The 25818-nt window shown below is 41.2% G+C and overlaps 1 protein-coding gene across 1 annotated transcript; it reads left to right on the forward strand.

Annotated features, from left to right (window-relative positions):
- The first annotated feature begins 5908 nt into the window (after nucleotides 1-5908).
- On the forward strand, nucleotides 5909-24772 carry SAMD7 (sterile alpha motif domain containing 7). Its single transcript, XM_025425546.3, is given in 8 exon segments — nucleotides 5909-5994; nucleotides 7469-7593; nucleotides 11295-11373; nucleotides 12744-13210; nucleotides 13213-13374; nucleotides 14452-14573; nucleotides 20847-20957; nucleotides 24438-24772. Coding segments are annotated over 8 exon segments (1350 nt in total). The 3' UTR covers nucleotides 24636-24772.
- Nucleotides 24773-25818: the final 1046 nt, after the last annotated feature.

Consider the following 25818-nt stretch of genomic DNA (forward strand, 5'->3'; position numbering starts at 1 on the left):
TTTTCATTGTAACACTTGCAAATATACCTAGAACTTTACATTTCAAGGAGGCATGGATGGCTGTAATGACAATGAGCTTCCAGAGAGAAAAGAAATGAGAGGCGAGGGAAGCACACACATCATCTGTCTTTGTTGACACTTTGCAGAACATTCATTGTGATGCGGTGCATTTAGCAAAGTGCTAGAGTATATCCTTTAGTAAAAATGAAATATATTTTAGAGCCATTGTCAAGTGCCTTGGTATTAACTGCCTTTGTTGGCAGTACTGCTTACCACTACAGTGATAACTCATTTCATTTATACTGCACTAGTACAACAGAGCAAGGACTTGTTATTTAAAGCAAAAATACGTGGCTGCCTTCTAGAGTGATATGTTCATGCCACAATTCAAACCAGTAGAAAAGAAGCCTCTAAGTTTCTGTCCTACCCTTGGCAAAGATGGGGAGGGGAGGAAATACGCAGAGGCCCAGAGTGAAAGGCCCATTGAGGAGAGACTGGAGCAGAGTTGGGAAAAGGGTCTAGAGGTCCTCTGCTACATGAAGTTTTTGGGTTGTTGGGGGACCAGCTGAGAGAAGGCCAAGAAAAAGAATGAGGAGCCTGGGCTTGAAATGTCAAAATTCCTCAAAGAAATGTTTCACAATAAAAAAATTTAAAAAATAAAAAAAGAGATAAATGTTTCACAATGGAGAAATTTAATGTTCAATTTTAAATTGGTTCTGACGCAACGCTCCCCAAGCCCTCCCACCTCTGACTTGCCAACATCTCAGTAGAATGGGCTACACACACATTGCCTTGCGTGGGTGGTTTTATGTGGATACTGAAGGAAAGGGATGGCCTTTGGAGTCAGTATAGAGCAGTGAGGAGGGAACAGCTATATGAGGTGGGCCATAATGTACGTTTGGGGGTAAAGATACTTGAAATGTAGCTATTCCTTCCACTTGAAATAAGGGGTTGATAATTTTAGAATTCCCTTGTAATCTCAGGAAACTATGTGTATCTACAATTAGGAACAGTCAAATATTTTACCTGTTTCTTCATCTAGTCTTACATTAAGCTTTACTTCAATTGACAAATGTATTTTAAATATCAGTATAATTGTTTACATTTTACACAATATTTTATGTAATTTTTTAAAACTTTTTTCTTACTAGATATGAAAAACACACTTTTCACACTTCTAACTATAACTGTTAGAAATTAGCATGATTGCTCTTCTCACAGCAAATTTTTCTGCCGGGGTACTGATAATGAGATACTTCAGGGCAGCTCATTGGCCTTCCTATTTTTTAAAAGAAATTTCCCATTTATTATTTTTAAAAACTGAAAATATACTTAACAAAGTGTGCATTACGCTTTAGCATTAAGATGCTTTTCAGAACCCACATTAATGTAGGACACCTAGAATAGTGAATGTGTGAAGCTACTAAGGATTGTTTTATACCTTAAACAAAAGACCTCTGCAAATATCTCCAGCTAGTTTTAATTTAAGAAGTAATATTTATTTTTTTCAGAATTGTAGAAACATTTAATTCTTTTTTTTAAATTTTTTATTTATTTATGATAGTCACAGAGAGAGAGAGAGAGAGGCAGAGACACAGGCAGAGGGAGAAGCAGGCTCCATGCACCGGGAGCCCGACGTGGGATTCGATCCCCGGTCTCCAGGATCGCGCCCTGGGCCAAAGGCAGGCGCCAAACCGCTGCGCCACCCAGGGATCCAGAAACATTTAATTCTAACTGCCCTACCCTTCGAATGTAAAAACTTACCAAATACAGAAGTTATTTAAAAATGAATTTATTTCAATGAGTATAAACCCAGAATCCACGCATCCTGCACACAACAAATATTCTATATGTAATTGCTCAAATCCTGGCTGAGCCAAACTCAGATTGCATCAACTTCAATAATGGCCATGGTGTAGCCAACGAGACACTGAAATAGAATCCAACTGACACCTGTCTACTATGCACGAGGCAAGCATTCGGTAAATATCTGCTGATTTGGCAAGAGCTTTAGTTCATGAAGTTCATGTCTTTCTTTGACTGCCCTAATCAGTTGAGACAGAATTAGCACTAGCTCAATCGTCTGTGTGCTGCCTGGAGGGGTTTGTTGAGGGTAAGAGTCTGAAGACAGAGATTAAGGAGTCCTCATCCTCCTAAAGTGCTGGGCATCCAGGATTAGAGCTCTGGGTCAGGGAAATCCTTCCTGAATGCAAACCTAAGCACCAGTGCACTCCCACACTTGGGTTTACCAGACACACTGCATTTAGAATGGATATCCCAGTCTGCATTTTGACTCAAGAGCGTTTCATCTGCCATTCCAAAGTGACCTTGGCTCATAATTTGCCTAGATGTTTCCAAAATAGAAGAGGATACCCTGAAATTGTGAAAGCTGATATCTAAAGACTTATGCACTTTTTAAAAAATGTCATCTTGGGGAAGAAAAAAAAAGACTTATGGATTGATCCTATGACTCCCCAAATTGTACATTTGTAGAAACCTAGATCTGGAGCTCAAGAGTCTACATTGCTGATGAAGGGAAAGATCTGATCAACCCCAGAATATTTCCTTGGAAGTCTCCTGATAATATTTGCTTCGAAATATAGGTTGATTTAGGGCAGTGAAACTATTCTGTATGACACTATAGTGGTAGTGCATGTCATTTTACATTTGTCAAAATCCATAGAATGTATGACACTAAGAGTGAGCAGTGAGGTAAGGTAAACCGTGCACTTTGGGTGGTAGTGATGTGTCAGTGTGGGTTCTTGGGTTGGACCGCATTCACAAATATACTGCTCTGGTGCAGGATGTTGATAGTGAGGAAGGCTATGCATGTGGGGTGGAGAGAGGTATATGGGAACTCCCTGAACTGTCTACTCAATTTTGCTGTGAACCTAAAACCACTCTAAAAATAAAGTGTGTGTGTGTGTGTGTGTATATATAATATATATAATTTGGGGCATTCAAAATACAACAACATAACCTAAAAAAGATATGTTGCTCTATTCAGGCTATAACAGAATGCCAATACCATAGTTGGAGTGGCTTATAAATGCAGAGATTTACTTCTTACCATTCTGGAGGCAGGGCATCCAAGGTGAAGGCACCAGCAGACTCAGTGTCCAGTGAGGACTGACTTCTTGGTTCACAAATGCCCACTTTCTTGCAATACCCTCACATGGCAGAAGGGGCTACAGAGCTCTCTGGTGTCTCTTTTCTAAGGGCACTAATTCTATTCATGAAGGGTCTACCCTCATGATCTAATCACCTCGCAAAGAGCCACCCCCTAATACCATCATATTGGGGATTAGGTTTCAAGATGGGAATTGGGGGGGGAGGAGCAGGGCATAAAAATTCAGTCTATAGCACCAGGCAATGATATTTTTTAAAGAAAATTTGAGCACCAGTAATCATGATGGCAGTAAGTAGAAAAGCACTTGCTCACCAACTGTGAGATGAAAAGAAACTATAGAAGCTGAGTGGAGCTGAGAACCATAACATTCAGATGTGGCAGATGTCAGTAACTCATCCTTCCCAGGGACCTTCATGGCATGAGGATACTTCTAGAGACACTGGAAATAGCTTACATTTTAGGTAAAAATCTGGAGAGTTGATTAAAAAGCAATAAAATATTATATCAGTTGTGTTAACAAAGTTTTATAGATCACATTCAATCTCCTTGGCATTGCAAAAAGAAAGCCAGACCCAAGAACCAAAGAATCCAGAACAGTTATACTACCAAAGAGGGCTTTAAATTAGATTTAAATTAGATGAGACTCGTCTCTGATGCCTCATTCCTTCACCTCTGCCAACCTGATAGCCTTGAGTTCCTTGCTTCCTTCACTAAATGTGTGACTAGCAGTGAAAAAAAAAATCCTGCTTTGTTGTTGCAGACAATGGACCCTACAGAACCTCATAGAAATATGCCTATGCCTGGTGAACCTGGTACTCCAGAAGAAAGGCATTTGTGCCAGTTATCGAATGGAATGACATTAGAAGGTAACCACGTTGCCTCGACAGCACTAGACACTGTTGCTGCCCTACTCCATATCCCCTTGGCCCCCTTCTGAGTTCACCTACAACCATGGGGGTCCTTTCTGATCTCAAGCACCTGCACCTCTTGGTTTTCATTTTGAATGCTCCCCCCCACACACACCATAGCAGTTCGTTGCAGCTACTTCAGGCATAGCCCTGATGGCTATTTACCCAACTCTTGGTCTTTCATTGGGACAATTTTTATTTTATTTTATTTTATTTTATTTTATTTTATTTTATTTTATTTTATTTTATTTTATTTTATTTTATTTTATTTTATTTTCATTGGGACAATTTTTAAAAACGATTTTGTTTATTTGATAAAGAAAGAGAGGGGGAGAGAGAGAGAGAACAAGCAGGGTGAGGGATGGAGGGAGATGCAGACTCCCCGCTGAGCAGGAACTCCAATGTGAGGCTCCATCCTGGTTCTCCAGGATCATGACTTGAGTCAAAGGCAGACACTCATCCGACTGAACCCCCCAGGCACCCCTCATTGGGACAATTCTGAGTTATGTTCCACAAGGCTTCTTAGAGGGTCCCCAGCTGGGCTGAGCCCCAGTTGACGACAGTAGTAACCCACCCATTAACTCACCTTTTAGTGGTTTTTCCTTTCCTAATTTCACTTCCCCACTCCCTCCTGTGGGCTTTTTGGGATCACTACCTGCACTCAAGCCCTTATCTTAAGGCCTGCTTGGGGTGGGAGGAGGAATGCCAAAATAAGACAGTCTTCATCTGCCTTTGGTGACTAATCTCCATGGAATTTCCCTCAGGTGATGCGTGTGAGGACAAGAGGTGGTCAACATCTAGGCAATCCTTGCTCTGGAGGGGGATTCTGTACCTCTCCTTTGGGAAGGATTTGTCTCCAGCATCACATAAAATGCAAGATAAATTCTATATTTTATAATTTTAAAGATTAAATAGTATTTAAATATGCTAATATTTAACACTAAATATTAAAAAGTATTTAAAATCATTCAAAGGACATGAATAATTAACAGGAAGATAGAAAGCAAAATGTTATTTTTTATAAAGATTTTATTAATTTATTCATGAGAGACACACAGAGAGAGAGAGGGGCAGAGATCCAGGCAGAGGGAGAAGCAGGCTCCATGCAGAGAACCTGACACGGGACTCGATCCTGGGACTCCAGGATCACACCCTGGGCCAAAGGCAGGCGTCAAACTGCTGGGCCACCCAGGGATCCCCCAAAATGTTATCATTTAACAATGGTCCCTTTTTTTGATCACTAGGTTCTGCAGGGAAAGTTATGAATCCTTGTGTTTATGTACATTTGGATATAACTTGCTCACTTGTTTTAATTAAACACAGTCTTTCCTGTATCCACTCTAACTAGACATATTATTAGCCATTAAGAAAATCTCCTCCTTTTCGGTTTTAATCTTATCAATTAAAGAGGGATATTTTTCTGAAGATTGAATATATGGTACAATACATGCATTTGTACCTCTGGAGATATAAAAAACAAAATAAGTTGTAAGAAAGGAGGTTGGTATTTCTGGACTCTTGCAAGGCCAGTTTAATTTTATTATTGTTTATAGTGTGATGTGGTATTTCATGTGGACTCATCAACAAATTCCAAGAACAAATTGATAAATCCCTAAGTTCTACAGTGGTATCTAGGTGCTTCCAATGGAGGGGTGTCTGTGTAACTGCAAGGTTGATATAGCCTGTCTTCCCAAATGTTGGGTAAGTACAAAAGATATTCATTGTGTTCAAGAAAAACTCAAAGAGTCCACAAAAAGTAGAGTTCTTTGGTTTTTTTGTTTTGTTTTTAGTAGAGTTCTTTGTTAACATACCCATCTGATTCTTTTTAGAACTCCATCAGTGGCGAGAGATATTGATGATAAATCCAATGATGGCCATGAACCCTTTACTGACACCATCAGGGCAGCAGAGAATGCCACTGGTTCCCTCACCATATGAACCTCCAACGGTGGATAGGTATTTCTTTCCCATATACTATTCCGGTCAAAGGAGAAAATGAATGATCATTAACTTTTCAAATGATGGTAACTCCAGTGTTGTTTTCTTGTCTAATGCTATTTCCCTGAACTGTGGTGCACTGATTTGTATCCAGATGCTCTGCTGGCCACACCCTCAACCCACTTCCTGTCCCTTCCCATTTGAGGCTTGCTGGATATAGTCACTCAACACACAGCAAACGAGCACTTACCATGTGACAGGCATCATGTAGGTACAAACATTGATGGAATCTGGGAAGGCTGCCCTAACAAAATACCACAGGCTACATGGTTTAAACAACAGAATTTGATTCCTCATAGTTCTGGAGGCTGAAAAGTCCTAGATCATGGAGTCAGCAGGGTTGATTTGTGGTGAGGTCTTTCTCCTTGGCTGACAGACAGCTGCCTTAATACTGTGCCTTCACCTGGCCTTTTTCTCTGTATATGCACTAATGCTACTTCTTCCTCTAATAAGGACACCAGTCCTATTGGATCAGTGCTCCACTGTTATGGCCACAATTACCCTTAAATCCCCCTTAAAAGGCCCTATCTCCAAATATAATCATGTTGGGAGTTCAGACTTCAACACATGAATTTGGGAGGAACACAACTCATCCATAACAACTGACTGCCCTGAATTTCCCATGATAGAATAATTCTTCCTTTTCAATAAAAGTGACATTATCAATGCTTAGGAGGTACACTCTGGCAGTTTCTTATTTTTCCTTCTTTCAAGTATTTTGACATTCTGAGAAGAAAGTAATATTCATTATTTATTGTTGTGTGTGGAGCGTGAACAATAAATTTGGACTTCTTGGGATCCCTGGGTGGCGCAGCGGTTTGGTGCCTGCCTTTGGCCCAGGGCGCGATCCTGGAGACCCAGGATCGAATCCCACGTCGGGCTCCCGGTGCATGGAGCCTGCTTCTCCCTCTGCCTGTGTCTCTGCCTCTCTCTCTCTCTCTCTCTCTGTGTGTGTGTGTGTGTGTGTGTGTGACTATCATAAATAAATTAAAAAATTTAAAAAAATAAAAATAAAATAAATTTGGACTTCTTGAGACCACTGAAGTTTGGCAAAATAAATAAACTGTCATCCAGGGAGTCAAACACTGATGTCAGATGGCAAAACGCAAGCCAAAGTATGTCCATTACATGAGAAAAGAGTATTGTGGTCAGAACGGTATGTTGGTCATGGGAAATCAGAGAGCAGTATTGATTTGGATAGATCTTTTTTCTAAACATTCCTAAGACTTTTTTTTTTCTTTTGTTTTCTGTTGTGTCGTCAGCTGGGTCAATCCTTCCTTAGTAGATCTTTCTTACCATATTTCTACTTAAACCAATAGAGGCTGCAGTATTTTTGCGCTTCAATCTGGCAATTAAAAAATCTCATTGCCTATGTAATGGGAAATTTGTACTATTTCATTCTCACTTTACCCACTTTCTTTTTTTCCCCTAGAGACTTATTGCCTTCTACCATAGCTCCTACTGACCCAAGACAGTTTTATGCTCCTTCTCAATTTGGACCTTCTGTTCTACCAAATGCAAACATGCCGAACATGCTGTCCAATCGTGTCTACTCAGGTATGAGCAATAGATGGCTCCCATCTGTGGAACCACCGTGAACTGGATGGCTGCTTTAAGCTTGCCGTCGTGCTATCAAATTTACTGCTAAGTTTTGGCAACAGAACTGTGCAGCAGTTATGCCCATAGGTTCTGTACTTGGTATGTAGATTTAAATCATGGTTCCACCACTGTGTGACTGAGCATAAGGTGCTTAACTCCCCCAACCATCAATTTTCTGATGAATAACATGAAAGGTTGCAACATTACTGTCTTATCTTATATGTGAGAAACTAATGAGGTCATGAGGAGATGAGACCAGAGTTAAAGGGACTTGGGGCTGCTTGTCTATGGCATGCCAGGTCTTAGTGGGGGCTTGCTTTTTATTCTGAGTAGGAGGCGAAGCTTTTGAGGAGTTCAAGCAAAGGAGCCACATGGTCTGACTTATATTTTACCAGGATCACCCTGGCTGCTATGTCTGGGACAAACTTGCTAGGATCAAAGTTCTGAGGATAAACTGATGGGAGTTAATGGACTATTAGAATAGCCAAAAGAGGGACGCCTGGGTGGTTGAGCACCTGCCTTTGGCTCAGGGCGTGATCCTGGGGTCCTGGATTGAGTCCCACATCGGGATCCCTGCAGGGAGCCTGCTTCTCCTTCTGCCTATTTCTCTGCCTCACTTTCTGGATCTCTCATGAATAAATAAATAAAATATTTTAAGAAAGAATAGCCAATAGATTATGATGGGTTAACCCTGGGTGGTGACAGTTCAACAGTAACAAATGGTTGGATTCTGTAATTATTTTGAAAGTGGAAATAACAGGTTTACTGACACAGTAAAAGGAGATAGCAAAAATTTTGCTCTGAACAATAGGAAAGATAGAGTTGCTGTTCACTGTTGAGGAAGAGTGTGAGAAGAACAGGGTTCCTGGGGAGGAGAGATGTCATAGGCACACTTTTGCTCCTATGTTTGAGGTACCTAACAGATAATCAGGAAGTCAGCTAAAGCCCAGAGAGGACTTCTGGAGGCAACCTGGAGATATAATTTTGGAAATCATCAGCATAGATGACGCTAGATGAGATTGCCCATAGAGCGAGTGTAGGTTAAAAGGATGATCCCTAGGACATATCAACAATATCCAAAAGATGAGAAGGAACAAGCAAGGGAGAAACAGGAGGAGAAACATATGGGTGAGAGAAAACCCAGAAGAGCCTGGTGGCCTTAAAGGCAAGAGAAAAAGTTGTAAAGAGAGCGAGAGAGCAAGAGAGAGAGAGCATCTGTGTCAAGTATGCCGTTCAAAGATCAAATAGATGAAAACTAAGAATATCTGATTAGATTTAGTGAAGTGGAGCTCATTGGTGATCTTGATAAGAGCACTCAGTAAAGTATTATCAGTGAAAACATGACTGGATAGGGGCTCAAGAGAGATTAGGAAGTGAGAATTTCCTCATGATATTGAAAATCAAACTGAGTATCTTATCTCCCCAAAGCTATATTCGTGAGTTTCTGTTCATCCCTCCTCTCCAATTCCAACAACTCTCAATAGATAAGAACAACGTGAGTGAAAAGCTTGCCACAAGAAGAAATATGATTGGTGCCAGGGCCAGTGAAGACACCAGCCTGCCTGGATTTGAGCATGTTGTGTATGGATCCACTTCATTGGGATTGGGTTTACAAGCCAGAGCCAGATATGAAACTAGACACATCCAAGGACCAAAAAGTCTGTCCTAACAGCTGATCTCAGATAAAAGCCCCATCTGGCAGCAAGAACCCAGTAAATCTATAGCCCATGGTAACAGGCAACACATAAATAGAGCAGTGAAATAGTTTCATTGCTGACTCATAGAGCCTGTCTTAGTGATAAAGAAAACCCAGAAGCTGCCAATATTTGGGTATAAGCAAGCAAGTTGACCACCTGTCTCAGGGACATTGGTCAGGTCTCCTGCCTCAAAGCTAATGTGGAGGAGGGTAGGCAAGGGTAAAGGAGGGCCTCAGTCCTACAGAAGCTGAGCTACTAAGTAAGTTAGCAAGATAGAAACTAAAACAGAAATCTATTTCAAAAATTGGATGTTAGGTAGAGAGCAGATTATTATAGCTGGAATAGCACTACATTTGATGTCATCTACTTGGGAAAGGGAAGGAAGCCTGGAATAGGTTTGATGATTCCAGACTTCAGAGGGTCCTAAAATCCAGGTAATTAGAACTAATGCGTTCTATATTGGACTTCTCAAGAGAACTTTCTCTGCATCCTTTGGCAATACCTCATGGGTTGAAAGTTTTATGCATACTAGCTCTCTAAAGAAGAGTATTTCTGAAGCCACTGAATTATAAAAATGTAGAACTTTATTTTTTTAATTTTTAAAAGATTTTATTTATTTATTCATGAGAGACAGAGACAGAGAGAGGCAGAGACATAGGCAGAGGGAGAAGCAGGCTCCCCATGGGGAGCCTGATGCAGGACTCAATTCCAGAATCCCAGGATCAGACCTGAGCCGAAGGCAGATGCTCAGCCACCCAGGCATCCCAAAATATAGAACTTTAGGGTTAGGAGGATTTTAGAGGTCCCCTCATTTAATCTCTGAATTTTACAAATGACAAATAATCTCCTTAAAAAATATATAGTTGATTTATTTCAAGACAGGTTATTAATAGGAGTTAAATGAGCTCTTCTAGCTTAGTACAAAAAGCAGTTCTAGCTCTCATGATGCTGACCCCCTTGTTAGGGAGAACAGATTTTCACATGTAAAACTATCAGTGAACAAAACCACATATAATAAGTAAAATCTGCGTGTCTGTTATGTTTAAGTGTGTTCTATAGATCTGGGCTGGTCTGTGAAGAGGCCCTGCGAATAAATGCATAAATACACTTTTGCAGTAATGTGACAGGGTAATTCTATGTCTATTGACCTAATAATTTTTTTTACATTGTACTTGTATTTGTCCTTGTTTTCATTTCAGTTTTATAAAAGTTCATTTTCTTGTATTTTTAAAAAGTATTGGTCCACGATGGGTGGAAATTTTAATAGAAAAAAAAAAAGGTCCTTTATCATGGATGGTTTGAAAAGCATCAATATAGACTCTAAGTGCATTAGGAGTACAGAGAAAGAAAAAGTCAATAGAACATAAAATTACCAGGCAAGAAGAGAGCCTTGAAATCTGTGATTCTGTTATTTCAAGACACTTTAGAAGACTGACAGAAAGAATAATTTCTACCCAACTCCACTGAAAGCATTTTGGAAAAAGTATCTTCCTCAGATACACCAAAAAGTCCACATAGAGACCTTTACCCATTGAGTCATTGCATTTATCCAGGGGTTTTGGTGCATAAGAAGCACTTGGTTACTTTTTTTTTTTTTTTTAAGGTCAACTAATTTCTCTTATAGCAAAAAAAAAAAAAAAAATTACCCATTTTTACTTCAAAAGCTAGAAAGGAAGACATTCACAGCTCATTTCATCTTTTTCCTTTAGAAGTATGGCAGGAAAATGCCACCAATCATGAGACCCATACTTAGAGAAAAAAAAAATTATCTAATGTTTATTATTCCATCACCAAAGTGACCCTAAGATGCTGAATAACAATTATCTGATACTGTTTCCAACACTGTGCTCTACTGGTGAATTTTTGTAGATGCTGTTTCATTTCATTCTATTTTATTGTAATATTTTAAAATGGACATTGTTAATTTGTTTGTGGGATGAGATGATGGTTTTCTTTTTTAAGGTTGGGGCATTTTACCACCTGAATCCATAAAGGCAATGGCCAGAAGGAATGAAATGATTCAAAGGCAGCATACTGCCAGGTAACATAGCAATAGCAGTGTTGTTTTATTTATTTTCTATTCACTCATTTGTTTATTCCTTTGTTTTAGATAGATAGATAGATGATAAAGATACTTTTTATATATACACTTTTTATATTCACTTGTTCATTTGTTATATCCATTCATTATATTTGCATATTGTATTTGTATATATACATATATACCCTAATTATATGCATATTATATATATTTGATAGGTATCTGGTTACATACAAAAAGTATTTCAGGAATATATACAAATATACAAAGAAATATATACAAACACATTCAGGTTGGTTAAAGATAAAAGCAAAATTAGAAATCACATAGTGAAGCTTGGCCTGTATATCGTAATAGTTTAACAACGTCTCACAATTAAAATGCCTAGTTGTGATGTCTCTGAAATTCATATTGGCATTTCTGTTTTAAATGACTTCAATTCTGGGGACGCCTGGGTGACTCAGTGGTTGAGCATCTGCCTTTGGATCAGGTTGTGATCCCAGGGTCCTGGGATTGAGTCCCACAGCAGACTCCCCGCAGGGAGCCTGCTTCTCCCTCTGCCTATGTCTCTGCCTTCTGTGTGTCTCTTAGGAATAAATAAATAAAATCTTTTTAAAAAAAGACTTCAATTCTGCCCAAATATAGGAGCCAAGTTAGCCAACTCCACTTCAGACTCTGCAAGCAGAGCCCAGACAACCTCATGTCAGTGGCCCCGACAGTGGCCTTTAGCTGTAGCAGCTAGAAAGAAAAGACAGCAATCATGATAGGACATGACCCTGTCCTCAGTTTTCTCATCACTGAAAGGTATTATCAAGAAGACATTATCCTCAGTTTTCTCATCACTGAACCCTAATGGGTCCAGGTGATAACTAATAAGCAAAGTAAAGTAAGTAAACCCCCCAAAAAGTCCTCCCGCACAACCCCTGCCAGTTGCATTGATGTGTAACAGTTGAGACTTGCATTGGCTTACTGCCTTTTTTTTGAGACCCACTAAGATTATACCACAGGGTTTAAAAATCTCTTCCCAGAACTTTAGTTTGAGGATTAATCTCTGGCAAGAAGCTCCCCTATGCCATGTTATCTCCATTCCTGCTAAATTTGCCAGGCCCGTTAGAGGCAATGTTTTAAAAACTGGCCTTGCACTTCCATTGAGAGATTCAGCAAAACCTTTCACCCTCAGATCTTTATTCCAAACTCTCCTTCCCAGTGAATTTTGGGGAGAATTCATGTTTTCACTGAACAAACTTCAGATAAGTGGTGGGAAGACTCGGGAAATGCAAAGATTCCATCTCAGGGAAGGTAGAGGACCATTAAGATTATATTTCTAATGGTTTTCTTGGGGTGTATAAAATATATTGTTCTGTTGTTAGGATGGAAATGGAAATGCATGCCATTTACCAACAAAGGAGAATAGAAAAAGTGAATCCCAAGGGACTAGCAGGCCTAGGGATACCATTCCTCTATGGCTCCAGTATCCCACCTGGCCCAGCTACCTACCATGGTAGGAGCATGCTCCCTGCTGGTGACCCGCATTTCCACAGAAGCACCCTGAGAAATCTTCAGGGAAACCCCACTTTAGTGGCGACTGGTCCACATTTTCTCGAGAGCTGGGGTCAGAAATGTCGTCGTCTTAGGAGAAGTACAGGGAATCAGAAAGTTCTAGACAATGATATTGAGAGCTCCAAAAGTCAAGGAGAAGAAAAACTCTTAGCTCAGACTCATGTGATGCCCTATGAAGAGGATGAATATGCAAAGGAACCAGAGACCGAAGCTCTCAACAACCAGAAGTCAAGTGAAACCAATGAAAAGCCAACTACAGCTCTGGCCAATCCCTGTGGGAGCTTGAGCCCACCCACAGAAAGCCTTGGGGAGCTCATGGTGCTCCTCTAGAAGCAAAGGCCTCCTGGGATGGTGTGAAAGAGAAGCCTTCAGAGCAGGGCTTTGCAGCCTGTGGGGAAAAGAATGATGTTTGCCCTCCAGTTCCTCGACCAGCTCTGCCAGGTGGGTGTCAGGGGCCAGTGGCAGATCCTAATGAGCCACTGGTCACCAAGTCCTTAAGTAATTCCATAATGCACTATATCCATCATGTTTCCTTTCATTCTTTTTCTTAATCCTATTTAGAACTATGTCCTTTTGAAGTCACTTTATGATATTAGTTCCAATAAAGCCATATTAGTGACACTCGTCTCCCTTCATATGTTGCTATATAGAGAATTTTCAGCCAAAGCTAGGAAGGCAAGAATGAGGAAAGATGGCAAAACCTATCAGAATTTTGGACCAAAATTTTAATTTAATTAGCTGTTAATTTCTTCAACACAAAATAGAGGGGCTTCTTGCTTTAAAGTATCAATTCTAATCTCCCCTATATTTAAGTGTAGAAAACTGTAGACAAGTAAACAGAAACATTAACTTTCAATGCCCATTAGTGTTGCAATACCTTCTTACCTTAAAGCATTAGCACACTACTCCCCCCCCCCACCAAACACACTGAATATTTTTCTAGAACTTTTTTAGATAAAAATATTTTAAAACACAGGGATTTGAGGGGAGGGGGTTCTAGTCATCAAATCAACTGCTTCCCTTGCCATTTTTAATGAATAGGTAGCTAAATTCTTGCATCACCTAGACAGCGCAATGAATCACATAACACCCTAGAACACAATAGTGTTCATCTGGAGAAGAAATCCACAGGCTGTGTCTCTTGGAATCAGAGAGAAGCAGAGCAGTTGGGAACTTCGTTTATTTATGAGAATGCTGTCAAAGATTCTTTAGAGGAACAAAAGAAAAGAGATTGCTAAACTTTTAAGAAAATATCTTTCAGTACCTTTTAAGGAGTTTACACGTAGATCTAAAGGGATCTAAAAGGACCCTCTGTGGTCATAGAATATGAGGAAATTAATGTAACTATACATAAAACTGTGTATAGTTACATTAATAAAATTAATAAAAATTAATGTAACTACATAAAACTGTATGTATAGTTACATACATATATGTAACTATACATAAAACTATATATAACCTTCTGTTTCCCTGGAAATTTTATACCACCAAATAACTTCCTTTCCATTTTTAAAGGAGCACACCCACTGGTTACAATTGGGGAAAATCTGTCTTTGGATGAAGATATTCAGAAGTGGACTGTGAATGACGTGCACAACTTCATCAGTGGCCTTCCAGGTTGTTCAGACTATGCTCAGGTGACATAACATTTAAGTATCTTCATGAAAGTAATACACTTTGAAATATATTTCCTTCCTGATGACTTCTGTCAAATTTGCATTTTTCTCTCAGATAGTATTCCTAATAACCTACCCCTTTGTATGTCATCAGCTGAGTAGGGACAGGAGCCTGTGATTGGTTGTCATGTCCCCATACCCTATCTGCAGGATAGGCTAGGGAAGCCATGTCTGCTTTAGTTTCTGTTCCATCAAGACTCCTAGAATTTACCTCAAATTAGGAAATTCCATGGCCAAACCTCCAAAAACAGCAAGAAATGTTTACTACATTCCCTAGTCTTCCATATAACAAATATTTTGGGGATACCATACTTCTGTACCAGAAGTTTTAGGCTACTTCTAACAGGTAATAGAAATATGTTCTTCATTCTAAAAAGGATAACAAGACAATAGATCTGAAAAATAAGAAGTTATTTTAAAATTCTATATGCTGGGGTAACATACAAAAGTGCATACACACATATAATTCAATCTGGTAGATAAAATACTATTTTTTGAGTTATAATGAACTATCAGGACAGTTGGAAAGAACACTAGTTTCACTCAGATGGGAAAATGGGTTGGCCAGTTCTTAAAGTTTATGTCAGTGCTATATTTTCATATATAAAGTTTATTTTTTCAAGTGATTTTTAAAAAGATTTTATTTATTTATGAGAGACCCAGAGAGAAAGAGAGGGAGAGACACAGGCAGAGGGAGAAGCAGGCTCCATGCAGGGAGCCTGACATGGGACTCGACCCCGGGTCTCCAGGATAATGCCCCGGGCTGAAGGCGGCGCTAAACCGCTGGGTCACCAGGGCTGCCCTCAAGTGATTTTTTTAAAGATTTTATTTATTTATTTGAAATAGGGGGCTGGAGAGCAAACAGGAGCCAGGGGGAACAGCAGAAGGAGGGGGAGAAGCAGACTCCCCACTGAGCAGGGAGCTCCACAAGGGGCTCCATCCCAGGACCCTGGGATCATGACCTGAGCCAAAGGCAGCCGCTTAACTGACTGAGCCACCCAGGTGTCCCAGAAGTGATTAAATAACACAATTTTAAATAACAATTTGCCTAGTAAATCTGGTATCATTTTCCTTGGCTTATATATTAAAAAAAGCAAGGAAAGGACATTATCATTTAACAGAATTAACTGATGTTAGAAATAACTTTTTTCAGATCTTAATTTTGTGATCATTTTTTATTTCAGTCTAATGCTGTTAATTCTTGTAGATTTTCTTTCTTTCTTTCTTTCTTTCTTTCTTTCTTTCTTTCTTTCTTTCTTTCTTTCTTTCTTCTTTCTCTTCTGTTTATGGGACTTATGGAAGAGTTGAATAGAATAGTCATTAAAGTATGGCTTATGAAACCAGAAAGTACAAGTTCAAATCCTGGCTTTTCTGTTTTCTGGACATGTGATCTAGGACAAGTTGCCTGTCTTCTTGGTACATAGCTTTTCATCTGTAAAATGGGGATAATTCTATAATATATTCTCAAAGGATTATTGTAAGCCATAAAGAGGGCCTGGCATCTCATAAGTACCTGATAAACATTAATTTCATCATTCAATTAGAGGCTCCTCAAGAGAACAGAACCTTGGGTTACTTATGAGGCATGTTGTATTCTTCAAGTCACCCACATTGTCATGATAAAAATTTTTGTCCTGTTCTCTCTTGGTCAACAAGTATAACATTATTGTTTCATTATTAGTCATTAACCATGGGGCAATCACTTTTTAAATTTATCTATTCCACTTATCAAGTGCTACATCAACCATTGGTACAGTGAAGTTACAAAATTTTGATAACAGCCAGAAATAAGCAACCCTGTGTGTAATGGGCATGTGATAGCTGGCTTCTGGTGAACTGAATCTATTTGAACTCTCATCATTCTTGATCAGCCAGTGATCCACAGGCATTGAAGTGCTGTTTATAATAACTACTCTTGTAACAAATGATGCCACATGCATTTCATACTTTATCGTCCCAAACATTGTCTTGTGGGTACATAGAAGTCACATAAAAAGGAATACCCCAAACTTTGCTGACTCATTATCTCTCAACAACAGGATGTCAGTGCTCCTTTCCCCACCCCAAGAAGCGGTACAATTATTTCTAGGTGTTTCTCAAATGTGGTTAGGATCAGGTTCTGCTCTTGCTTCCTCATTAGTCTATTCCTTCCCTGGGACTGCTGGTGAAATCAACTGCAAGGAGGCCACTGCCCTGCTGGGCACGACCCTGCCGAGCTCAGTGACTGTACTGCGTGCAGAAAAGGAGAGAATCTCCCTGGACGTGACAAAGGGCAACCAGCTTTGAAGCAGCACAGCTCAGGCACAGTTGTCATTACAACCCTTGTCTAATGTCACAGCCTGGGACTAGCCCGGGTTACACCCACTGTCCTCCCCCGACCCCCACTCTGTCCTCTTCTTTCCCATTTCTGCCTTAGTTGGCTACTCACAACCTCCCACCACCTGCCTCCTATAGGTATAAAAATAAATCTAGAAAAAAAGAACCACAACTAAAACTCGAAGCTCCTATGCAAATGAATTCTTTTAAATAGATGTAAAGAGAGGGTTGGTAGCTCGGTTGTTCAGGAACATCCAGGAGACCCTGCAACACATCTTGCTTGTTCTAAGTAACTCAACAGATAAAATATTCTCTCTCTAAAAATAACTGAAATTACTAAAATTATGTGTACGTTTATATGGTGCTCTTGGCCTAAACTGCTATCCTGAGAATGAGGTGGGAGAGACATCTGAGCGACTCTGGAATGTTCTGCAACTTTGCCTTGGGGCCAGGTTCACTGACTACAGCTGCCAACCTGTCTTTGTTCGAAAATTTATCCCTTCCCTGCTCACTGGAATCCCTACAAAGGAAAGAGAAATGGGTCAAAATCTCCTACTGTTAATATATTTAACTATTTTTGCCAGCATTCCTTGTTCTGAATAGCAGCGGAATGAATTAAGCAGGAAAATCCTGGATGGAAAGATAAGCCACATGTTACCTCACAAGTTCTCTAACTGGGAAGTTCTGGTTCTTGGCAACTCACTTAACCTTGTGTACATTGGCTGTCTCACTATTCTAATAATGCCTACTCTTTGCTGAGCATGGACTCTGTGTCAGGCACTGTACCAGGCACATCACTTAGATTATCTTTGCAAATTTAGTCTATACCCTAATTCCGCCAAGAAGATATTAACCCTATTTCACAGCTGAATAAAACTGAGCACCACAGTGGCTAAAAGAGTGAATGCTTGAAAAATGTGTACGTGACTACACATCGAGCTCTTAACACCATAATTACTCTACGGTGAAGATATTGGGCCATATGGTTTACAGTCAAAGCTACGTGGGCCCCTAGGATTGTCAAAGGTGGTAAAAGGGATCCTTAAGTTATTCTCAATGCTTCAAAAAACTTAAGAGAAATCACACATTTCCCCAAGATGATGCTATAAGACTAACCCAAGCTATCAACTTTTTTTGCTTCAGCCTAAGAGAAGTTCATTCATATTAGCCATCCTATGGTTTCTTAATTAAAGTGGAAAGAGAAATAACTACTTAGTAAGCTTAGTTTGTAAATAAGCACAATCTAGTAGAACACACATTTCCTACTACAGAAGCTACCCAAAAGTTTTTTTTTTTTTTTCAGCCAGTCCTGAGGCATGCCTTCCGAGGCATGGAAAGCATAGTGGAAATAAGGCAGGTGTGGTTCCCCTTCTCACTGAGCTGCTCGTGCAGAAGAGGGACACTAGTAAGGAGGTCCACATCAGTGTGAAGGTGCTATGAGACGACGGGTATGGAGCATGGTGGGAACAGACAACTTCCTGAAGGGAGAGGCATCTGATAGTGAGTTTACCAGTTGAGGTGGGCAGTGAGGTGGAAGAAAGGCAAAGGAGGATTTTCCAGGTAAAGACCAGGAACCAGAAAGAATTTAGCAGAGCTGGGATTTCTGGAGTAGTTCCTGGTGGCACAGAGAGGGCCAGAACCAAGGTGGGACAGGTGAGAATGGCAAGACAGGAGGCTGGACTTGGGAAAGGGGCCAAGTCACAAAGAGCCATGGAGACCCAGTGAGGGACTGTGACTTTATCCTGGGGGCAGTTGAGGTTTTTGGCACAGGTGGCATGCTTAGCTTTATATTTCAGAAAAGTCATGTAGGTTGCTTTTATGAAAATAGATTGATGGTGGCAAGACTAGTGGGGAAGCACTAGATCCAGGGTATCACCAGTGGGGCGGGTAGATAAAAACACTATCTAGGGGCCTGAGTGGCTCAGTCTGGCTTTGGCCCAGGTCATGATCTCAGGGTCCTGGGATTGGATAAGGCCCCAGGGAGTCTATTTGTCTCTCTCCTCTGCTCCTCCCACCACTGTTGCCCCCCCTACCCCCACCGCTCATGTGCTCTTACAGTCTCTCTCTCAAATAAATAAAATCTTTAAAAAAAAAAAAAAGAGAAAAAAGACTATCTAAAAAAAAAACAGAATTAGCATGGTTCAGCTTCTACATTTAAGATATACACTGGGGAGCCTTGCTCAGAGAGAGACATTCATGGAAGCCAAAAGATTGAGATGAATTAGGAAAACGAAAGAGGACCTGAGACAGAAGCCTCAGGAATCCTAACACGTGAGGACGGATAAAGAAACCACAGAAGTGACTGGAAGGAAAGGCAAGGAGTATCCCGGAGGGAGATGCCTCACAAAGGCAAGGGAAGAGTATTTGTCATGAAAACTTAGTCAACAATGTCAAATGCAGCCAGAAGCACAAGGAATATCCATGCATTTGGTAACAGCAGAGTCACCAGGGACCCAGAGTTGGGGCAGGTTTAAGGGACTAGTGAGGCTGGAAGTCAGACTCCTTGAGACTAAGAATGCCTGGGAAGTAAGACCATTGAGGCAGGGAGGATCAAAACTCTTGAGAAATTGGGCTGGGAAGGAGATGAGAGATATGGAGCAGCATCTAGAGTCGGAGCGAGGTTTGTGTAGGTGCTTTACTGTTGTTTGCTCGGTGATGGAGACTTGTGTAAATGCCGATGGGAAGGAGCCAGCCGAAGAGGGGAGACTGACTCTGAGACGGGGAGGTATCCGCTGAGGTGGGAGGGTGAGGACCCACAGTATACCCGAGGAGACTGTCTTCACACATGGAAAGACTCTCTTCCACTCCATCAGCCCAGAGGAGAATATGACTGTCGTTAGGCTGCTGGGCAGAATTAAAAGAAGTCCTTTCCTTTTTGTTTCTTTCTTTCTATTTTTTTTTTTTTTCAGTTAAGAAGTTATATGATCTGCTGAAAATGAGGGAGGATGCTGTAAGGTCTTAAGTTTGAAGAGTGTAAAGAAAGCTTGAAAATGGAAAAAAAGAGAGCGCTCATCAGTAAATAAAGGACTGCCAGGCAGGTTGAAGGTGGAGATCATGAAATTACAGTACTACCAATCTGCCCAGATTTTTTATTCATCTCTTTATCTGCCATCTTTGTCTACCAGCAGCCTTCCTAGTTTCTGGAATAAAGGAAGGCATGGTGGCAGCCACTACACCGTCAGAACAGACAGGGTTCCTGGAAAGGCCCAGCATGACAGCTCTCACCTGCATTACCTCTCCCCCCACCTTGCCATTCATCCAAGGCAGTGGACAGAGGCTGTACCTGTCAATGTGAGAGGTGCAATTTGTCCGCCATGGTTTTTACCTACAACCCTTTACTCTATTTGTCCATTCTTTGATTGGTCCAGCAACATTTATTACACATCTACTAAGTGCCAGCCACAGCATTACAGGACCACTGGGAAGTAAGACATGACCCCACCCCCAAATAATACCTACTCCAGGTTGGAATTGAGTTCCATAAACATAATTACAAGGTACTCTAAGAGTAATTAAACAACACAGGCAACTTGCTACTGGAGCACAGAAGAGAAAATAACTGCAAATGAGAAATTTTATAACATTTTGTGTCATCCTCAAGCAATCTTCATGTTGTCCTCCAAAACTAAAATGCCTATATATAACACAAGAATATTCTTTAAAGATGTACTGAGGGATCCCTGGGTGGCGCAGCGGTTTGGCACCTGTCCTTTGGCCCAGGGCGCGATCCTGGAGACCCAGGATCGAATCCCACGTCGGGCTCCCGGTGCGTGGAGCCTGCTTCTCCCTCTGCCTGTGTCTCTGCCTCTCTCTCTCTCTGTGACTATCATAAATAAATAAAAGTTAAAAAAATAAAAAATAAAAATAATAAAAAATAAAGATGTACTGAAAAAGTTAACACCTTTTGTGTTTCATAAGGTATTTAAAGATCATGCAATTGATGGAGAAACCTTGCCATTACTCACAGAGGAGCATCTTCGAAGCACTCTGGGATTAAAGCTAGGGCCAGCACTAAAGATCCAATCGCAGGTATGGTGGGTTCTCGTAACTAAATATGCAGTAATAGTATGAGGCTTAAGAGAAATATGTTATCTTTCTCCTGGTGTAATACGCACGATACCTATTTAACCTCTTTAGGAAGCGTTGCCTCTCTGTGGGTGGGGACATGATAGAAATGAGGGAACCTGAAAGTTTTGGATGGGGTGGGTGGTGGTACACATTCCTAGTGATAATTGGGAAGGCACAAAGCAGTGGTGTGCTGGTAAATGCTTAACAACTAGTTCTCTTTAAAATGAACTCTGATTTGTGGCATTTAGTTTCTGTGGCATTAATTTGTGGCATTTAATTTCTGAGAATATAGATACGCCCAGTATGACTGACAAACTCCTAATGTAATGTCACTGAATACAGAATTGGGACGAGATGCACAGCAGTACCCCATCTGAGAGTATTTTCACTATTTGGATAGACATAAATGATCTCAGGAGCAAAGATAATGATAAATAACAGTATGGGGCACCCGGGGCAGCTCAGTCGGTTAAGTGTCTGACTCTTGTCAGGTCATGATCCCAGGGGTCATGAGATCGAACCCCACCTTGGGCTCTACATGTTGGAGCTTGCTTAAGATCCTCTCTCTCCCTTTCTCCCTCTACCCTTCCCCCTGCTTGTGTGTGTGTGCATTCTCCCTCTGTCTCTAAAAGTAATAATAATAATAAATAATAGTAAAATAATTCAGGTAAAAACAATTAAGAAGTGATGAGTTTTTGAGTATTTATTACTCGAGTTTTCAATAGAATGCATATAATTAAAGTTTATATAATTTAATTTTTAAAGATGCATGTTTAACAACTGGCTTGCAAACTTCCAAAAAGTTTCTCAACTGGCTCTTGAGACCGGACCAAGCCAGCGTTAGTTCGCCACTTCTTGCCATCTCCACGGCTTCATCTGGGACTAACGCACCCTTATCTCTCATGGGATTACTGCTTTAGCCTTCTAACTGGTCTCTGTGCCCTGCTGTTGCCCTCCCAGCACCTATTCACAAAACAGTTAAGGCTGGTCCTTCTAATACATAAGACAGATCATGTCACCTTCTCCTCAAATCTGCAATAGCTTCCTGCTTCCTTCAGAGTAAGAGCCAAAGGTCTATATTATTTTTGCTTCTCTCTACCTACCACTATCTTTAACTTCCTGACCTCATCTTGTCCTTGTCTACCCTCCTGCTCCTCATCCCCACCCCATCCCCCCAGTCGCTGTTTTTGACACTTGCCTCTAGATGCCTCTTAAAAATGTTGGCATGCTCTACCTTAGGCCGTTCCCTCTGCCTGGGATGCTCTTCCCCTGACATCTTCATGCTTTGCTCCTTCATCTCCTTCACTTTCCTCCACGATACCTGCTTAATAAAGCTTGCTATGATCACCCCATCTAAAATTGTGCCCAGCCCAGCCCCCCTGCATACTACTGCTATCTCTTTGCTGCTCTTCTTTTATTCCCCACAGCAACTATCAATCATACAATAGAACTCAGTCATTATAGTCACATTTATTGTTGATTCTCCCTAACCCACTGGAATGTAAGCTCCACAAGAGCATGGATCTTTATCTGTTTTGTTGACTGATGTATCCTTAGAATATGCAAGACCTGTAATAGGTCAAAATTATTTACTGAAAGAGTGAGTTTCCTAAAAGTGAAACCAAGAAGCATCAACTGGTGCTTCCCAGAATTTACACGGGACTGCACCATTCTACAATGCATGCTTACGCAAAGAACAACGAGGTTTCAAAATAGCCTTCCAAAACCATTTTTATCTGCCTAAAAAATTAGAGTAAGGAAGTTCTTTATTTCCAATGTAAATACTTTTGTGCTTCCATTGGTATGCCGTTTAGGACTTCTTATTTTGGAATAATTTTAGATACAGAAAAGTTGCAAAGATGGTACAGAGAGTTCACCTAGCTCTTCTTAATGTTAACTTCTTACATAATGTGGCACATTTGTCAAAAGCAAGAAATTAACATTGGTACAATATGGTATTCACTTTTTAAAAAAGATTTTATTTATTTGAGAAGGAGCCAGTAAGAGAACAAGCAGGGATGGGGGCAGAGGCAGAGGGACAAGTACTCCCCACTAAGTGGAAGCCCGAAGGGGGGCTCGATCCCAGGACTCTGAGATCATGACCTGAGCCAAATTCAGGTGCTAATGGACTGAGGCACCCCGGTATTTATTTTTAAATAATTTTTCTTTAATGAGTATACTGTATCTCTTGGCATACTTTATAGTGACACTGCATGGTTTTTTTCTCCAATCTGATTTTCTTTGGCTTTAATTTATCACTTTGACTTTCTTTCTTTCTTTCTTTCTTTCTTTCTTTCTTTCTTTCTTTCTTTCTTTCTTTCTTTCGTCCTTGCAATGAGGTCTTAATCTTCTCCTCACTTGCTACTAGCATTAACCCCCAAATCATTTTCACAAGGCTGTAGTCATTTCTCATGCTCCCGCTTGACATGTATAAGTGCTTCCAGGGAGCCCAGCAGAGCTCTTATGTCCAGGCTCCATCTGCGTGCACAATAGGACAGGGCTCCCACAGCTTCTGTTGGAGAAGTTCTGGCCAATGCCAGACATTGCACCAAACAGATAGTTGTAGAGTCCTTGGGATTGAGAATTTCCAGGGGTCCAATTAAAGCAGCAGAACTGGAAGGTTCCAGGTAACATCTGGAAGACCCACGAGGTGAGTGGGCACGAGTTCATCAGCGGATATGATTACAAGGTTCAATCTCCAAAATGGGAAGCAAGGGCAAAATCTTGTTACAGTGAGCCTACTATGAAGAAGGAAACCCACCCAGAAGACCAAAAAACTTAGAAGGTGGACCTGAGCAGGGCATATAAGGAAAGGGATAGGAGAGGGAAAAAGTTACTGGAATTTGAGAGCCCAGATACTATTAAGATTGGAGGAAGCTGGGTTTGAGCTATGACAATGTGAACAACATAGAAATCTCCTGGGTCCCTTGAGGGTCAGGTTTCTGTAGGAGCCCAATGGCTAAGACTGGGGCCCGAGATCCACACAGCCATCTATGTCTCCACACTAAGCCAACTTAAAGCCAGCTGCATGCTGAAGTTGCCTAAAGAATTGCAGCCTGGGCTCAGAGAAGTTACTGGTTGGGCATTGGTAAAGGTGGAGTGGTATACCTGTGGGATCTCTTGTAGGACCATCAGAAAAGGGTGAGGTAGACTGAACCCAGAGTGAAATAATGCTGTGTGCAGATGAACCACAGCAGACCAAGGAATGGGAATTTGAAAGTTACTACTACCTCGATATCCAGTTTTACAGTACTAAACACTGTATGCTTCTGAGAGAAAGAAAAAGCCCCCCATGTCCTAGAACTGTGTCCCTCACAACCATATAGATGGTCCACACCTGAAATTACCTCAACTTCTCTGCCCTCTGTGGCTATGCAGAGTATGCTGGGTTATTGAAAGAATCTCTCTAGACTTAACTACTATCACCGTTTTGTCTTCAAGGTATCCCAGCACGTGGAGAGTATGTTGTACAAGAAAAGTCTTTCACTCCCTACCCATACAAAACAAGCATTTGATCAACCGGCAGATACATCCCCTCTTTTGGATTTTAATTCCTGGGGAGATAATACATTGGACATTCCTTGTTCCCATGATACAACAATTCCTAAAGGAATCGAACGAGATAGCGTGAGAAATTAAAACCCTCAAGGAGCAAGAACGGTGTAATCAGTTCAAAGTTCAGGACATTCTGAAGGGAGCGTGAGGGTTTCCCAGGACTTGAAATGGAGGCTGGGAGGGAGAGAAACCAGCCCTTCTGGAGCTCTTAGAGGCCTTGCCTGAGAGGCTCTCTCAAGTAACCTCAGCGCCAAGTGCCTGAAGGTGTATCCTTGGAAGCAAATGCTAAATGAGGGACAGAATTTACAAACATCAAAAAAGCAAAAAGTTGGATGTTTCCACGTGGAAATCTTGGAAGAAACCAAAAGGACCCAACTGAAAAAAAGAGCTCCTTCTCTCTCCTCACTCATTTCCCATCCCCCGACCCAGACAGAGACAAAGGCAGCCCTGTGGAGTTGAAAGGAGGTAGAAGAAAAAGTGATGCACGCTGACTGCAAGGCCTCCCCATTTTCTTATTTCAGGCTTCCAGGCTGAAGAAGGACCAAGCTAAAGGAGAGCAGAAGCTTGAACCAAGTTCACAGTGACTGTTACTCAGCTTTTTCTTTTGGACACGGCACCATGTTGTGACTCAACATAACTCCCGATTAGCTGAGGGGGAGATGGCAAGTCATAGTGCCCACCTCAGATTTTGCCAGAAGGGTGGGGTAGCATTATCTCTGCAAGGCAGGTTGGAGTGGGCAGGAGGGAGGGGAGAGGATGGAAGTGGCTTTCTGCTTGTCCCTGCCAAGTCGCTTTCAACTTCACATCTAACAGAAAGCCTCTGGAAAGACACACAAAAAACTGCTAGCATTTTGCTCAGGGAGGGGGCCGGCAACAGGGACACCAGGGAAACTGACCGCATATCCTCTCGTACATCTTCCATGTCTAGTGAGGAGACTTGTGAAACATTTAAAATTCACATTCAAAATAAAGAAACTGTAGCAGGCAGCCTCTAAGGCAGCCCCCAGTGCCCCCTGCTGCGTGTACTGTGCCCTGTGGAATGCCCTCCCCTTTGACATGGGCGGCACTTACCGACTCTTCTCATGAGCACGGTATGAAAAACACCATGGATGTCACGTCTGTGGTTCTGTCTGGGGTTGCTCTTTCTCTCTCGTTGGAATCCCCGCTCTTCAAGAAGCCGGCTTCTGTGTCTCCAGGCAGCCCTGAGGAGAGGCCTGAGTGACTCAACGTGGAAATGAATCTTCTGAGGCCTGTCAACAGCCACATG

This window comes from Canis lupus, chromosome 34 (genome assembly GCF_003254725.2).
Source record: "Canis lupus dingo isolate Sandy chromosome 34, ASM325472v2, whole genome shotgun sequence".
Classification (NCBI taxonomy): Eukaryota; Metazoa; Chordata; class Mammalia; order Carnivora; family Canidae; genus Canis; species Canis lupus.